The 14,165-nt window shown below is 43.0% G+C and overlaps 1 protein-coding gene across 1 annotated transcript in view; it reads right to left on the minus strand.

Annotated features, from left to right (window-relative positions):
• TECPR2 (tectonin beta-propeller repeat containing 2) overlaps positions 1-14,165 on the minus strand; it is a 94,056-nt gene that overhangs the window by 71,321 nt on the left and 8,570 nt on the right. The window contains exons 2-4 of the mRNA XM_082647154.1: positions 7,391-7,679; positions 584-712; positions 83-214 (exon numbers count right to left, since the gene is read on the minus strand). Coding sequence (XP_082503280.1) covers positions 83-214; positions 584-712; positions 7,391-7,609 — 480 coding nt within the window. The 5' untranslated portion in view covers positions 7,610-7,679. The remainder of the gene's footprint in view (positions 1-82; positions 215-583; positions 713-7,390; positions 7,680-14,165) is intronic.

Genomic DNA, 14,165 nt, shown 5'->3' on the forward strand with positions numbered 1-14,165 from the left:
TAAAAAGGGACAATAACCAAAAATTCAAGTTGACCAACTTCTCCAAATATAAGACAACCAATATTTCTGAAAATAATTTTACCTGATCTAGATCCAGAGAAGAATAGACTATTTTCCCTTTGTCATCTCCAGAGAACAATTTCATTCCATTGGGGCTCCAAGCCAGAGCTGTTATGCTATTCTTGTGAATACCAGTGACGTCAAACCTCCGAAGCTATGAATAAACGATGAAAATACACACAAGAAAAAGACAAGGATAAACACTGTGAGATGTGAACAAGGTGGTACACAATCCCTCCCGTTTATGGAAAAGCTGGTGTTCCCAAGTTGTTTCCATGCAAAAACCTGCACAAGGGTCCACCTTTAAAACTGACAGAGAAGAGCCAGAGAATATTAAGCAAAATTACCCATATATGCTCTTTGCCAAGTGTCCTACCAGGAACAAAAATGTCACCTGATTATAAAGAGCACAGAGCGAGGCTTTTCTGAGCAAGTGTTTTCTTGGCACGTGAGGACTCCTCATTTTAAAAGACATGAGGAATTTGCCAAGAAGTTAAGAAATGCTAAAATGATTAGTACTTACCTGTCTATTTCTTCCTGGCAACGAGGATACAAGTTGAAAGACTGCAACCCTCCCAGAGGCTGTGCCTGCAGCCACCAGGTCATCAAAGCAGCTCAGCAGTTTCACCACCGTGATGGATTCCGTTTTCCCCTGAAAGAGGAAACATTCAAAAACAAATGGGCCATAATTCAAAGAGTCATGTACCACAATGTTCACTGCAGCACTATTTGCAATAGCCAGGACATGGAAGCAACCTAAATGTCCATCAATAGATGAATGAATAAAGAAGACGTGACACGGGCTTCCCTGGTGGCGCAGTGGTTAAGAATCCGCCTGCCAGTGCAGGGGACACGGGTTCAAGCTCTGGTCCGGGAAGATCCCACATGCCGCAGAGCAACTAAGCCCATGCGCCACAACTACTGAGCCTGTGCTCTAGAGCTTGCGAGCCACAACTACTGAGCCCATATGCCACAACTACTGAAGCCCATGCGCCTAGAGCCCATGTTCCACAACAAGAGAAGCCACCACAATGAGAAGCCCGCGCACCGCAATGAAGAGCAACCCTTGCTCGCCACAACTAGAGAAAGCCAGAGCACAGCAAAGACCCAATGCAGCCAAAAATAAATTAATTAATTAAAAAAAGATGCAAACACGATGTGGCACGTATATACAATGGAATATTACTCAGCCATAAAAATAAACGAAATTGAGTTATCTGTAGTGAGGTAGATGAAACTTGAGTCTGTCATGCAGAGTGAAGTAAGTTAGAAAGAGAAAAACAAATACCGTATGCTAACACATATGTATGGAATCCAAAAAAAAAAAAAAAAGGTTCTGAAGAACCTAGGGACAGGACAGGAATAAAGACGCAGACGTAGAGAATGGACTTGAGGACACGGGGAGGGGGAAGGGTAAGCTGGGACGAAGTGAGAGAGTGGCATGGACATATATACACTACCAAATGTAAAACAGATAGCTAGTGGGAAGCAGCCGCATAGCACAGGCAGATCAGCTCGGTGCCTTGTGTTCCCCTAGAGGGGTGGGATAGGGAGGGTGGGAGGGAGACGCAAGAGGGAGGGGATATGGGGATATATGTGTACACATAGCTGATTCACTTTGTTATACAGCAGAAACTAACACAAAGTTGTAAAGCAATTATACTCCAATAAAGATGTTAAAAACAAACAAAAAAACAAAACAAATGGGCCTGTCACCAGGCCAGCTTTCAGACTATGAAACGTTACCTACCAATGGAATGGAAAACCTCATTGGACTGCAGCCTATATATATTCCTGATTGAAAATGTATATAATTCAGAAAGATAATTAATCTCTTTTTCTTTCTAGGTTTTTTATCTTTGAAATGACAATTGTTTTTGTGTTTTTTTCTGGCTGTGCCACACAGCATGTGGGATCTTAGTTCCCTGACCAGGATTTGAACCTGTATCCCCTGCACTGGAAGTGCAGAGTCTTAACCACTGGACCACCAAAGAAGTCCCTGAAATGACAAAATTTTAAAACTGCATTTCTGAGAAAGGAAATACTGTTCAATCAAGTATGACTACATTGAGCTCTTATCAAGAGAGTACTAAGGAACTTGGATAGGAGAGGTAGTTCCCCTCAAAACTGGAGTCTGGAGTCAGAAGAGCTATCCCAGACGCAAGTTCTCCTTTCTTCTCTCTCAACGTGGACAAGTCATCCACCGACTGTAGTCCATGGTGTGTACCTGCCACACAGGCTTGCTTGAGGATCAGTGAGACAATACATTTGGGAGTGCTTTATAAACTGATTCCTGGCGTGTTTTGGTTCTCATATCAATAATCACATTAAATAACACTAACTCAAGCTTAATACATTGGTTTATTAAAAAGCACATGTCAAGCACTGAGTACAGATATTCGGGCTTCCAGAGCATCTGAATGATCATTTTTCATTTTGAAACCACTCATTCAGAAAAATTACACAACCATTTCGACCTCGCTAAGACATATGGCAAGATCTTCCATAAGCCACTTTGATCCCTGATGCAGTAATTTAGATGGTAATCAATCTGTGCATTCAGGGGACTGAGTGGTAATACACAGTAGGGCGCAGGCCCGCCCGCTCACAGCTGAGCTGCAGCAATGAGACGTGTACATGAAGAGCTGCCCCCACGAGCGGGGGTGGCAGCGACTGAGCTCACTTTCACCTGCCACTTTACAGCTTGCAGCGGATGTTCACGGGCTATAAATACACTTGGTGCCACGTCGTGATACGGGGTAAGGGACCTGGATCTTAAGCTACGGGAAGGAAAAGGGGGACGCTTGAAGATGCCTGCTTTTGCAGGTGTATCAGTCAGAGGTGTTTCTGGTAACCCCATGAGGAACAGGATGGAAGGAGGAAGGCGTGGGACCAGGCAGGAGGACCAGCTGGGAGCCTCCTGCGATAGTTCAGGTGGAGGTAGTATGCACCCGGTCAAGGGATGTGGCAAACTGAACAGGTGCAAGGGCAGAACCCTGACGAGGAAAGAAGAGTATGAAGACCCGGTCAGGAGGGCAGCAGTGATGACAGAGCACATCGACTCTCTCTGTAAGGGACGCTCTGCCAGTCGCGCGTGTCCTGTGCTGGGCACCCTGTTCAGCACTTCACAGGCATCATCTCCTGGGGTCCTCAAACCGCCAAGAGGGCAGGTGCTGGAGTTATCCTCATTTTACAAAGGTGAAGTGGTTTGTCTCAGGTCACAAAGCTAGAGAGAATCAATAGTCAGGACTCACACCCAAGTGTGACCCTACAGAGGCCCTGCTCTGCCTCGCTGCCCTATGCCTTCTGAGCAGATCCATGGCCATGGAGATGGAAGGTGTGGTCGGCTGTGGGAAAGGAGGAGAATGAAAGGAGTGCAGGAATGTGAGTGATGGTTCCATCTCTGCTTTGAGGGAACAAAGTAACATAACATGCTTTAGATGTGTATCGTCTGACATGGCAACAGAATGTTAAAAAGAGAATATTTTTCCTGGGAATTTGTAATTATAAAAACTGCTACTACAACAGGAATCAAAATCACTTATTGGAGATCTTGCCACATCATAGCACAAAATCAAAACGGTTGTGTAATTTTCCTGAATGAATGGTTTCAAAATCATTGCTCAGATGGGCTGGAAGCCTGAATATCTATATGCAATGCTTGCACACGTGCTTTTTAATAAACCAATGTACTAAACTTGACTTAAGGTTATTTAATATGATTATTAAATAGATTTGGTTCTTGACTTAAGAACCAAAACATCCGAAGAATCAGATTATCAATATCTAACTATACTTCAGACAGAAACAAAATAAGAAGTTTCAACTTCTCACAGTATAACACTCTAGCTATTCTGAAAAACATTCCTCCCCAAACACCTAGAAATGTTGAATAAGATACATAAAACATTCTTTTAAACGCATAGCTGATCTCTAGAAAAGTAAAGAAAATCTACAAGAGCCGAAAACAAAAAGAATGCTGTCAAACTAGAACGGAAGCCAGCCCTGAAGCTACAGGCTACATAGGGCAATCTGGCCAACGCCTAGACCCTTGATTTTCTGAGGTGAGGACGGTTAATGAGGACAAGGCTTCAGGCCAGGTGACGTGGGGAGTTGGAACTGACATCCCCTGCTAAAGCCAGAATCCCTGAAGACCTAACTCTCAGTGAAAGTGTAAACTAGGGGAAAATCAATTTGCTGGGAAACGAAGCTGACAAGGACCTTTGTCTTATCTCAGGCATTGACTGGAGTGAATAAAAAAGATTCTGTAATCACAAAGCTGCCGTATCCAGCACCAGAGTTTGAATTTATTCTCCCTTCCCACTGAAAAGAACCTTCAGGCCAGGCACTTCACCTGACATGCTTCCGTGTTTGTAGCACTCCAAGGCGGCTGGCAGAGTGACCATCAACCCCATCTGTGGAACAGTCTCAACCCAGGCCCCTCAGCACTCCCACATATTAGGATCAGCCACATACCTCACAATTAGACATGACCACAGGGAGACAGGTCCCCTCAAGAAGAACCAACTAAAGAAAGCAATAACAGAATTGGACAACTCCTCATCCTGACTCAAGCATTTCATGTCGAGTGAGGAGACCCAGAACATAAAAGAAATATGCTTAAGGGGAGGGAAGGATTGGGAATTGGGGATTAACAGATACTACTATACATAAAATAAACAACAAAGACCTACTATATAGCACAGGGAACTATATTCAATATTGTAATAACCCATGATGGAAAAGAATGTGAAAAAGAATATATAACTGAATCACTTTGCTATACACCTGAAACATTATAAATCAACTATGCTTCAGTAATAAAAAAGAAATATGCTTAAAAATGTTAAAGAAATGTAAAAAGAAATTGAAACATAAGACCAAACTATTATCAGAAATAACAGAAATGAAAAAGAATCAAAAGAATATAAAATCTCAGGGGTAGACTAAATAGCAGTCTAGTCACAGATGAAAGAAAATTATTGAACTAGATGACAGATCTGTGCGGCAAAGGAAAGATAAAAAATATGACAGATGGGCTTCCCTGGTGGCGCAGTGGTTGAGAATCTGTCTGCTAATGCAGGGGACATGGGTTCGAGCCCCGGTCTGGGAAGATCCCATATGCCGCGGAGCAACTAGGCCCGTGAGCCACAACTACTGAGCCTGTGCGTCTGGAGCCTGTGCTCCGCAACAAGAGAGGCCGCCACAGTGAGGCCCGCGCACCGCAGTGAAAAGTGGCCCCCGCTTGCCACAACTAGAGAAAGCCCTCTCACAGAAATGAAGACCCAACACAGCAAAAATAAATTAATTAATTAATAAACTCCTACCCCCAACATGTAAAATAAAATAAAATTAAAATTAAAAAATAGAGGTGGAGTCTCTTTCCAAAAAAAAAAAGAAATTGTAAATGACTTCCACCCCTAATCTAAAATATATATATGTATATATATATATGACAGATAAGTTAAAAGTCATAGAGAATAGAATATGAAGGTCCTACCTACATCTAATTGGGATTCCAGAAGGAAAGAAAACAGAGGATAGGAGAAGGAAACATCTTCAGAGATAAGGGCTAAAAATTATCCAAAACTGATGAAAGACCTATATCCTCAGGAGCACAAGCCTTGAACAAGACTCACGAAAAGAAATACACACATACACATTTTGTAGTGAAACAGTAAAACCTCAAAGGCAATAAGAAGATATTAATATGTCAGAGAAAAAAGGGAAATAACTAAATATGAACAATTATTAACAAAAGACATCTCAACAATGGATGTTGAGATGTATCATCCTCAAAGTGCTAAGAGGAAAAAACTGTTAGCCTTGAATAGTATACCTCTAAACAATTCAAAGACAGAGAGACATTCAGACAAACAAAAAAATCAAGAGTACTTACCACCAAAAGACTTCAACACAAGAACTACTAAAGGATGTACTCCAGGGCTTCCCTCGTGGCGCAGTGGTTAAGAATCCGCCTGCCAATGCAGGGGACACGGGTTCAAGCCCTGGTCCGGGAAGATCCCACATGTGGTGGAGCAGCTAATCCCGTGCACCACAACTACTGAGCCTGCGCTCTAGAGCCCGTGAGCCACAACTACTGAAGCCCGCACACCTAGAGCCCGTGCTCCGCAACCAGAGGAGCCACCACAATGAGAAGCCTGCACACCGCAATGAAGAGTAGTCCCCGCTCACCGCAACTAGAGAAAGCCCACGCACAGCAACGAAGACCCAATGCAGCCAAAAATTTAAAAAATAAAGGATGTACTCCAGCAAGAAGGAGAATGGCTGCAAAGGGAAGAACTGAGATGTAACAAGGGATGGTGAGTAAAGACGTTGGCAAAAGTGTGAGGGAATCTAAACAGTGACTATAAAATATAATAATAATAATGTCCAACTTGAGTAGTTAAATATAGAATGAAAACACTAGATATGTGTATAATAAGAAAGGCCAGACAGAAACATCATAAGAAAGCTACAGACCAATATTCTTCCATGAATACAGACACAAAAAATCTGAACAAAATATTACTAAAAGGAATACAGCAAGATTAAAAAAAAAAAAAGGATAATATGGAATTCCCTGGTGGTCCAGTGGTTAGGACTTGGTGCTTTCACTGCCAGGGCCTGGGTTCAATCCCTGTTCAGGGAACTAAGATCCCACAAGCCATGCCACGAGGCCAAAAAGAAAAGGATAATATATCATGACAAAATGGGGTTTAAAAGATTAATGCACGGTTGGAATAATAACCAAAACTCAATTCATGTAACATAACACATAAATAAAGAAGGAAATAAAGAAGTAAATCATATCATCACAACAGATTCAAGTGAATATCTGACAAATTTCAATACTCATTCATGATAAAAACTCTCAGAAAACTAGGATAGAAATAAACAGAAATAAAAAGCGTCCATGAGGAATCGATAGCTAATGTGGTCTTATCCATACAATGGAATAGCATTCAGCAATAAAAAGGAATGAAGAGGGCTTCCCTGGTGGCGCAGTGGTTGAGTCCGCCTGCCGATGCAGGGGACACGGGTTCGTGCCCCGGTCCAGGAAGATCCCACATGCCGCGGAGCGGCTGGGCCCGTGAGCCATGGCCGCTGAGCCTGTGCGTCCGGAGCCTGTGCTCCACAAAGGGAGAGGCCACAGCAGTGAGAGGCCCGCGTACGGCAAAAAAAAAATGGTCATAAAGTATTGTTTGGGAAGGGCACTCAGGCCATATTCTAGCAAATCAGAAGTAAATTACCCCATCCTGGAACTCACAAGCATGTTAAACATTAGCCAGGGCTCACACATGCTCAGGTGAGGACAAGCAAGACTCACCTCGAAGTTGTACTTCTTCATCTGGTTCAAGTGCCGGCAGTACAGGTAGAGCATGCCAATGCTGCTGCCCACGGCAATGTAGTCCCCGTTGGCGTCCAGGGCCGTGAGGTAGACCACTATGGAGCGGAACCCCTTCTGGATCTTTGTGGGAATGGCATTGAGGAGATAGTACAAAGGGCAGAACTCTCTGAATGTAACAGACTCTGATACGGATGCCATGGCCAACGTTTCCACAGATGATCTTCAAGCAGGACAGGAATTTTAACGGGCATCTAGGGAAACCTGGGGGCTGAAGAACAAGGCATCATAATGCTTTCAACATCTAGTCATGCAAAGATAAGTCAGGTATAATAGTGGGAACGAGGAACTTTCAGGTGGGTATGAATTATAGTCAGAGCTGAATTAAACAGAGAAAGTAACCAAGTGCCATTAAGATCACTTTTGAGCGTTTTAATTCAAAACTCACTTCAATATGTGCTGGCCCCTGTAATTTATATTGTGATAAATGCTATGGAGGGAAAGGGGTGGAAAAAATATTAAAAACAGTTCTTAATCTCAAGTAGCTTATGATCTAGTTAGGGAGGCAAAAGAAACTGTGAAGAGACATAAAACCAGATGTGATTAGGTGCTAATCTGTGGGTCTCTATCAGAAGAGGGAGAGAGCAGTGTGGACTAGAGAGTGGAGAAAGCTTCACTGGAAACATCCAAAATTCTGAAGCCCACCAGGAAGGACAGAATGTGGAGAAGAGGAATTCCCTGGCAGTCCGCCCTTCCACTGCACGGTGCACGGATTTGATCCCTGGTCAGGGAACTATGATCCCGCAAGCTGCATGGCCAAAAAAAAAAGTGTGTGGAAAAGAAACAGTAAAGACACTGTACTAGAAGAACAGTGGACCAATCCAGACGTAGGAATAAGCTCACTGTGTCGAGGTGGTGGAGAAACGTGTCCCCCGGCTGGATAGCCACAGCCTCCACAGCACTCAGAACACCAGCTACACAACACCTCCTATCTGTTCTGCACTGACACCCACACCTCTTGAAAATTTGGATTCAAAGCTTCCCTCAATAAAGGGAAGCGTGTTATATATCATCACACAGCGTGTTATACTTTATGAAGTGTTCATTCACCCATTTAATCCTTACCCTACAGACTTTTACATGGGTTTGGAAGTCCCAGCCACAGCAATCAGAGAAGAAAAAGGAATACAAATCGGAAAAGAAGTAAAACTGTCACTGTCTGCAGATGACATGAGACTATACATAGAAAATCCTAAAGATGACACCAGAAAACTACTAGAACTAATCAATGAATTTGGTAAGGTTGCAGGATACAAAATTAATGCTCAGAAATCTCTTTCATTCCTATGCACTAACAATGAAAGATCAGAAAGAGAAATTGAGGGAAGAATCCCATTTACCATCGCAACAAAAAGAATAATATACCTGGGAATAAACCTACCTAAGGAGACAAAAGACCTGTACTCAGAAAACTATAAAACACTGATGAAAGAAATCAAAGATGACGTAAACAGATGGAGAAATACACCATGTTCTTGGATGGGAAGAATCAACATTGTGATAACGACTCTACCACCCAAAGCAATCTACAGATTCAGTGCAGTCCCTATCAAATTACCAATGGCATTCTTCACAGAACTAGAACAAAAAATTTTACAATTTGTACGGAAACAAAAAAGACCCCGAATAGCAAAGCAATCTTTTTTTTTAAAATAAATTTATTTATTATTTTATTTTTGGTTGTGTTGGGTCTTTGTTGCTGCACGTGGGCTTTCTCTAGTTGGGGCGAGTGGGGGCTACTCTACATGGTGGTGTGCGGGCTCCTCATTGCTGTGGCTTCTCTCTTTGTGGAGCACGGGCTCTAGGCGCTGGGGTTTCAGTAGTTGTGGTACGTGGGCTTCAATAGTTGTGGCTCATTGGCCCTAGAGCACAGGCTCAGTAGTTGTGGCACACGGGCTTAGTTGCTCCGTGGCATGTGGGGTCTTCCCAGACCAGGGCTCGAACCCATGTCCCCTGCACTGGCAGGCGGATTCCCAACCACTGCGCCACCAGGGAAGTCCCAGCAAAGCAATCTTGAGAAAGAAAAGCAGAGCTGGAGGAATCAGGCTCTCCAACTTCAAACTATACTACAAAGCTACAGTAATCAGGACAAGTATGGTACTGGCACAAAAACAGAAATATAGATCAATGGTACAGGATAGAAAGCCCAGAGATAAACCCACGCACATATGGTCACCTAATTTAGGACAAAGGAGGCAAGAACATACAGTGGAGAAAAGACAGCCTCTTCAATAAGTGGTGCTGGGAAAACTGCATAGCTACATGTAAAAGAATGAAATTGGAACACTACCTAACACCATACACAAAAATAAACTCCAAATGGATTAAAGACCTAAATGTAAGACCAGACACTATAAAACTCTTAGAGGAAAACATAGGAAAAACACACTTTGACATAAACCACAGCAAGATCTTTTTTGACCCACCTCCTAGAGTAAAGGAAATAAAAACAAAAATAAACAAATGAAATGGGACTTAATTAAATTTAAAAGCTTTTGCCCAGCAAAGGAAACCATAAACAAGACGAAAAGAAAACTCTCCGAGTGGGAGAAAATATTTGCAAACAAAGGAACAGACAAAAGATTAATCTCCAAAATAGACAAACAGCTCATGGAGCTCAATATCAAAAAAACAAACAACCCAATTGAAAAATGGGCAGAACTAAACAGACATCTCTCCAAGGAGGACATACAGATGGCCAAGGGGCACATGTAAGGATGCTCAACGTCACTAATTATTAGTGAAATGCAAATCAAAACTACAATGAGGGGACTTCCGTGGTGACACAGTGGCTAAGAATCCACCTGCCAATGCAGGGGACACAGGCTCGATCCCTGGTCCTGGAAGATCCCACATGCCACGGAGCAACTAAGCCCATGTACTTAGTTGAGCACTGCACTCTAGAGCCCATGTGCCACAACTACTGAAGCCTGCACGCCCTAGAGCCCACGCACTGCAACTACTGAGCCGGTGTGCCTTGAGCCCGTGCTCCACAGCAAGAGAAACCACTGCAATGAGAAGCCCGCGCACCACAACAAAGAGTAGCCCCCGCTCGGCAACTAGAGAAAGCCTGTTTGCAGCAACGAAGACCCAACTCAGCCAAAAAAAACCCAACCAAACAAAAAACAACTACAATGAGGTATCACCTCACACCGGTCAGAATGGCCATCATCAAAAAATCTACTGGGCTTCCCTAGTGGCACAGTGGTTAAGAGTCTGCCTGCCAATGCAGGGGACACGGGTTCGATCCTTGGTCCAGGAAGATCTCACATGCTGCAGAGCAACTAAGCCCATGCGCCACAACTACTGAGCCTGCGCTCTAGAGCCTGCAAGCCACAACTACTGAAGCCCGCGCACCTAGAGCCCGTGCTCCACAAGAGAAGCCACCACAATGAGAAGCCCGCGCACCGCAACAAAGAGCAGCCCCGCTCGCCGCAAACAGAGAGAGCCCGTGGGCAGCAGCAAAGACCCAACTCAGCCAAAAATAAATAAATAAAATAAATAAATTTATTTTTAAAAAGTCTACAAACAATAAATGCTGGAGAGGGTGTGGAGCAAAGGGAACCCTCTTGCACTGTTGGCGGGAATGTAAATTGATACAGCCACTGTGGATAACAGTATGGAGATTCCCTAAAAAGCTAGAAATAGAATTACCATATGACCCAGCAATCCCACTACTGAGCATATACCCTGAGAAAACCATAACTCAAAAGGACACACGTACCCCAGCTGGTTCATTGCAGCACTGTTTACAATAGCCAGGATATGGAAACAACCTAAATGTCCAAAGACAGATAAATGAATAAAGAAGATGTGGTACATACATACAATGGAATATCACTCAGCCATAAAAAGGAATGAAGTTGGGTCATTTGTAGAGATGTGGATGGACCTAGAGTCTGTTATACAGAGTGAAGTAAGCCAGAAAGAGAAAAACAAATATTGTTTATTAACGCATATACGTGGAATCTAGAAAAATGGTACAGATGAACCTATTTGCAGGGCAGGAACAGAGACGTAGACATAGAGAATGGACATGTGGACACAGGAGGGGAAGGGGTGGGTGGGACGAACTGGGAGGTGAGAATTGACATAAATACACTAATAAGCATAAAACAGATAGCTAGTGGGAACTTGCTATAAAGCACAGGAAGCTCAGCTCGGTGCTCTGTGATGACCTAGATGGGTGGGAGGGAGGTCCAAGAGGGAGGGGATATATGTATACATACAGCTGATTCACTTCATTGTACAGCAGAAACTAACACAACGTTGTAAAGCAATTATATTCTAATAAAAAAAAAACTTTTACATAAGCTACTGAGGGCCAGAGGGTCACAAGACTTGCTCAAGACCACACGGGCAAGACCTGAATCTAGGCCGTTGCCCTTCAAGTCCTCAGCCCTTTCCAAAGGACTCTCTATCACATCCCCACCCCCTGCTTCTCTTTCTCCACGCATCCTCTTCCTCTCCTGTTGATGGCCATCTCTGCCTGGTCCCCTCCACCACTGGTCTGTATGCCCAAGAGCAGAGGCCACATCCACCTCACTTACCTGTCTAGCCCCTGGAACCTAGAAAAGGGTCAGGCACATCGGAGGCACTAAGTATTAATTAATTAGTTTTTTTATAAGTTTATTTATTTTATTTATTTATTTATTTTCAGCTGCATTGGGACTTCGTTGCTGTGCACGGTCTTTCTCTAACTGCGGCGAGCGGGGGCTACTCTTCATTGCAGCTTCTTCATTGCGGGCTTCTCACTGAGGTGGCTTCTTTTGTTGTGGAGCACGGCTCTAGGTGTGCGGGCTTCAGTAGTTGCAATGTGCGGGCTCAGTAGTTGTAGCTCGCGGGTTCTAGAGCGCAGGCTCAGCAATTGTGGCGCATGGGATGGGCCTAGTTGCTCCGCAGCATGTGGAATCCTCCCGGACCAGGGCTCAAACCCGTGTCCCCTACATTGGCAGGCGGACTCTCAACCACTGCGCCACCAGGGAAGTCCCACACTAAGTATTTATTGAATAAATGAATGAGTTATAAAAAAAGGAAAATCTGCAAGGAAGGAGTGAGTTCAAGAATGGAAAAGAAACAAAATTTCTTCTTTTCTCCAATATGGCCCCAGTTCAATGCTGGAATAAAAATCCTCTAGATCATTTTCAGACTCCTATTTCATTTGACAGTCATGATAGACAAAACATACAGTGAAGCAGGCAGGGTAACTTACAAACACCTTTCCTAAAGGTAAGTAAACAGTAATAAGTCCCTCTGCGATGGTTAAGAACATTAATATACCCTCTTTTAGCAGAAGTTGAAGCTCTGGGAGGTTCAGAAATTTGCCCAGGGTCATATAATTTTAAGTGAAATTTTGACGGTGAATATTGATCCTGTCCATACAGCAGCATACTTCATAAATTTACAACTTTGTAAGGTCAAGACTGCCTTGGCTAAAAGATATCCATGCTCCTCAATCTTTGGTTTGTACAAGTACTCCAGAGAGGTGGGCAAAACCCACATGACCTCGAAATCAAATGAAAATGAAACGGCTATCAGGCAAACACAAGCGAGGACAGCCACAGTCAGACACCTTGGGAAAGCACGTAGATCATTTTAAGGAGGACACTAAAGCCAAAATAACAATGAAAGTAGCAACAGTGGTAACAGTAAACACTATTACTTAACAGAAACTGTTTTACACACGAACTCATTAAATCCTCACAAAAAACCTCAGGAGGTTGGCACCACTGTTATCTCCACTTTACAGGCGAGAAATGTTCTCATTTCAACAGTTCCTCTCCACCTTCAAGCAGAAGGGCATCACAGGAGCAGGAAAAGATTTATTTCCTTGATGGGTGTGTGCACACAAACACTGATGTGCCACAATTTACGTGATGTTTTTAAAATAAAATTTTATTTTTATAAAAGTTATAAATGTTCGCTATCAAAAACATAGCAATATAGAAAAGTACAAAGAATGAAATAAATGCCACTCATAATCCCATCATAGAGACATGTTACATATATAGATAGGGTATAGCTACATGTGTGTAAACACACACAGGGTTTTTCACTTAATAAATCATGAGCACTTGCCATGTCATTAAATACTTCCCTAGAATAAGATTTTTAGTGACCATATAAAAAAACTGCAGAGAACACACTATAGTCATAAACCAAGAGAACACGCTATATTCATAAACCAAGATTTTCTCAAAGTGTTTTAATTTCCACTTTAGCTGATGAGATCTCCTAGGAAGCAAGCAGAGGAGAGAAGCACTTCACAAATGTCAGCTGATATTAGTTCCTCCTTTAAAAGTCTTTTTCCTCAAAGTAGCCCTGTCAAATTATGACATTTAGATTTCAAAAACTCATTCCCTTGAACTGATACTATTCACTGAGAGTTCCATAACCTCTACACAGAGGGGGCTTTGAGGTTGCAGTCTGGTTAGAAGGGGGCAGAGGACTTGCCTTGAAACTGCACTGGTAAAGCAGGCACACTAGTCTCACTTAGAAAATATGTTTATTTGAGGTGGCGTAGGCAGTATTAGAGGAAAATATGGAAGGTCAGAGTCTCTGGAACCATCTCCTTGGCACAATCAGTGATCATACAACCAAAAGCAATTTCAAATGTGTAAGAAGGGAGTGCTGGACTCGCTGGCCAAACTCCATTAAAAACTATCATAATTCTGTAGCAGGTAACAGACAGCATAAT

The sequence above is a fragment of the Grampus griseus genome, assembly GCF_964374135.1.
Source record: "Grampus griseus genome assembly, chromosome: 2".
Classification (NCBI taxonomy): Eukaryota; Metazoa; Chordata; class Mammalia; order Artiodactyla; family Delphinidae; genus Grampus; species Grampus griseus.